The 4,188-nt window shown below is 44.1% G+C and overlaps 1 protein-coding gene across 2 annotated transcripts; it reads left to right on the top strand.

The window, feature by feature from the left end:
• The first annotated feature begins 1,238 nt into the window (after positions 1-1,238).
• Positions 1,239-3,199, top strand: LOC121054460 (protein SOGA3-like). Of its 2 annotated transcripts, none has more exons than XM_040524263.1 (2): positions 1,239-2,107; positions 2,717-3,199. In XM_040524263.1, the coding sequence occupies exons 1-2, from the start codon at positions 1,285-1,287 to the stop codon at positions 2,803-2,805; spliced, it is 912 nt and encodes a 303-aa protein (XP_040380197.1). In that variant the 5' UTR covers positions 1,239-1,284; the 3' UTR covers positions 2,806-3,199. The 2 variants fall into 2 exon arrangements, with proteins under 2 accessions (XP_040380197.1, XP_040380198.1); XM_040524264.1 differs by having other exon boundaries at positions 1,239-2,098.
• Positions 3,200-4,188: the final 989 nt, after the last annotated feature.

Raw genomic sequence — 4,188 nt, forward strand, 5'->3', positions numbered from 1 at the left:
CTTGTCATTCAATAGTTTATCGACTTGTCTTTTTACGTGTTATCTAAATTGTTATGATTTTTTTAAAAAAATTAACAGATATATTAATATGTTATATAGCATTCCACCAACATGCACATCCAAATTCAAACTCTAAAGTTATGATAAAAAGAACAAATTAAATCTGATTATATATACATGTTCATAATCATATTTGATATTTGTTTTTTTATTGTATCTTGTATAATTAAAAGTTAATCTTGCATGTCGGCGTAGTGATCTATTATATATACACTAATCTATATTGATAAATGTTTTTAAATTTTTCCTAAAAATTTAGATAACATGTAAGAAACGAGAGAATATCCCCACAAGGGTTTAAAAGAGTTCGCTATCATATGATTAATTAAATATTAATTACCAAAATCACACAAAATGAATTCATTTGAATTTTTAAGTAACTTCTATATTAAAAGTTTCTGCAGGAAATAAATGCATCATTTAACCATTTAAAAAACAAACGAGCTAATAAAAATCGAGAAGTAGGGTATTTTCCATAGAATCGCTAATTGAATATAGTTCTTTCTATATTTCATATTATGTTTGTCTAAATTTATCCTTGTATCGATATATATGTTTTGTATATGTGTATAGATTTATTAGCACACATATTACTTACTTTGGATAAGACCAAAAGTTTTATGTAACGGAGAACACTATCCAACCTACTAATAAATTCCATCATGTAGCTAGATGTCCAATATATATCATCAAGTAGAGAGAGCTTGTGGCTCAGATTGTTTATGCCGACCGTGCGTGCCTGATTGAACCGGCTACTGTTGATACTTGCCATACATACCACGCCACCATGCCGCTCAACCTTGACAGCATCGTCGTCTCTCCCAACACACACCAAGCTCGGTTTAGATCAATTTTAATGCATGTTTCATGAGAGTGTCATGTATATTAAATATGACGTCATATCAACAAAATTGCTGATTTAGTTGGTCATTAAACGAGGAAGTTTTATGAGATGAGAGAGAAGTTTTATCCTATAAAACTCATCTGACTCGGTTACCTAGTTTATATTGTTAGTAACTATGCCATAAAACTATCCATTGAAACCGGTCTTGGCTTAGCTACCACCTGTCGCCATTGCACCCAAGCTTAGCTCACGTTCTCACCGCCCTCGTCGTCTTCCCCGTCCGCCTATATATGCACGCGCCCACCCAACAACGGATGCTTCCCACCATCTCCACTAGCCTCGCCTCGATCGATCCCAGCTGGTCGGTCTTGGTTGGTTGTATGTCGCTTATGGCGCCCACGACGACGGAGCCGATACCGATCGGCCGCGTCGACGAGGAAGGGGGTGGGGGGGACGACGACAGTGACGTTGACACGGCGGAGTTTAGGGCGCTGAGGAGCCGGCTGTCGCGGCTCTCCGTCGAGGGCGGCGGCGGCGGCGATGGGCTGAGGAGTAGGGGTGGTGCGGTCGTGGAGCGAGCTGGGGGTGGGTTTAGGGTCGGCGGCGGCGTGCGGGAGCGTCGTGGTAGTTGTGGCGGCGGCGGCGGCTCTCCGGGTGGGCGGGCGCTGCCGCCGCCGCAGGCGTGGCTGGCGGTGGAGGACGCGGGGAAGATGAGCTACGGGAGCGACCCGGAGGAGCAGTGGACGCGGGTGCTGCAGGGGGGAGGGTACGGCGGCGGGGCGGCTGCGGCGGCGGCGCAGAGGCAGGTGCAGCGGCGGAGCAGCTTCAGCGTGGTGCGGCGGGAGCGGGCGGCGCGGGAGGCGTGGCTGGACCGGGCGTGGGAGATGAAGAAGAACTGGCACGAGCGGAACGGCGGCGCCCCCGACGCCGACACCCCCGTGGTGGTGGTCGTCGGGAAGGGGCCCCCCTCCTCGCCTTCCTCGAACGCCGCGGGCTCCGTCGGCGGCGGCGGCGTCGCCATGGACATGGAGGAGGTCCGCGCCTGCAGGGACCTCGGCCTCGAGCTCCCCTCCGACTGCACCGTCGAGATCCAGTGCTACGGCCTCTCCGCCACCAGCAGCCCCACCCACACCGCCTCCGCCACCTGCAGCTGCTGCAGCAGCGCCGCCGCCTCCCCCTCCGTCTCCAGCCCCGGTACGTACGGTACGTGCATACATGCATGCCGCCGCCATATATCTTATCTCCTCCTTCTCTTGATCCCTTCCTGGTTCTTGCATGCACAAATCAACTCGAACCAACAAAAAAAAAAGATCTGCACCTCGACGACGACGAGCAGCTAGATCGAGTAGCTAGCTAGCTAGTCTTCGACTGGTCAAGCAAGGCAACTCCATGAATCGATCGATTTCTTGGTTACTGTCACCGTCAATATTAATTACTCGATTAATTAGCTTAACCAACCACTGCAACCGTGCCTTCCCGGCGTCGCGGCAGACAAGGACAGCTCGTCGCCGTCCGGCTAATAATCTCCATGAGCATAGCACTGCCGCTTCTTCTCCGGCGAGCCCCTGCCTCCTCTGCCTCCGATGCATCCATCCATCACCATCCAACCACCCGTATCACGGCTCATCATAACAGAGATCGATCTCGTCGTCATCATCATCACGAGCATAACAACAGAGTTAACGATCGATCTGGAAACAAGCATGGGAATTCATTAATTAATCAAGCTAATAACTAATCAAACACACACGCTTGAAATTAATGCATGCAAACTAATTGCTAATGTTGGTGGCCTGTGTGATTAATCAACAGCAGCGGATGATCCGATGGATGTGAAGGCGAGGCTGAAGGTGTGGGCGCAGGCGGTGGCGCTGGCATCAACCACGCACCTCGGATCTTGATGCATGCCTTTCAACGGTTGAGATGCAACGAGTGAACAGAAAAAAAATGGAGAGCTATGTCCTCAAGATCTCGACACGTGGATCAAATCATATATATGCCTGGCTATGTCCTAATTAAGCTAATTTCACGTATTTTTTTAGCCCTGTATAGAGACAGGGGTTTAATTTTCTCACTTGAACCATGATGGTGTTATATATTTCCCACATGTATCACATCTCTGGTTTTATTTTTCTCAGTATTGCGATGTGTGTGCTTGTGTTGTCAACTTCTTCTAAGAGTCCTCTTTTTCCATTGTAAAATGTGATATATAATTGAGCAGTGTGGCTTGTCCAACTTACCATGTACTCTCTCTTTGTTTTATAACTAGAGCAATTTCACAATCCTTAAATAGATATCGAGAGACACCAAAATTTTAGTGTAAAATTTGATACGTTCTAGTATCTAAAGTATCAAGAGGTACCAAAACTTATATAGAAAAAAATGGTACCTTCTTAAGAACTATATTCTCTTATAACTATGTTATAAGTTGTTTTGACTTTTCTTAGATTTACCATGAACCAATGTGTGTGTATATATATCTAAATTAATTAGTATTAATATTAATTTAGAAAAAACAAAACATCTTGTAACATGAAACTAAAGTAATAAGTAACGTGCCTTTTCAAATTATAAGTGCAATAAAGAGTAGTGAAACAAAGCTTCGGCACAGTATTTCGATACAAAACTCGAAACTCCTGTAGTGAACAAACAGAAGACATGTAAAGAGTTCATTCACCCTCATTTTTTTAGATAATGGATAGAAATCTGGCATCTACATCTATAAGTGGATCACACCCAAACATTTAGTACATAGACTCTAAACCTTGAAACAAGGAACACGACAAATCAAGAAACAAAGATAAAAATACTAAAAATACTAGAAGACTAATATACAAGTATTTTTCAATGCCCTTGATTCAACCTTGCCCTATCCTTGTGCAAAAACAATCACATCACTTGTCTACTTAGGTCGTGTTTTTTTGGTAAGTAACCGATGTGTAAAACGTAGCAGCAAATTAGCATATGATCAATTAATTATCAGCTATAAAAAACTTTAAATGGATTGATATGATTTTTAAATCAACTTTATTATATAAAATTTTCACAAAATACACACCGTTTAAAAGTTTGGAAAGTTTGCACACGAAAAATGAGAGAATCTGAGTTAACTAACCTGAGTGAAGAATAGAGCCTTAGAGACTTTAATATTAGGATTTTCCCGCCTAAAAACACCCCTCTTGGAGCTCCCCTTTGCCTATGGCTAACTACAAGAGAAAGGAAAATAGTGGATATATCCCAATGTGCCACCACCCGCAATCTCACTACCACTTTTTGCTTGCCAC

Source organism: Oryza brachyantha, chromosome 5 (genome assembly GCF_000231095.2).
Source record: "Oryza brachyantha chromosome 5, ObraRS2, whole genome shotgun sequence".
Classification (NCBI taxonomy): Eukaryota; Viridiplantae; Streptophyta; class Magnoliopsida; order Poales; family Poaceae; genus Oryza; species Oryza brachyantha.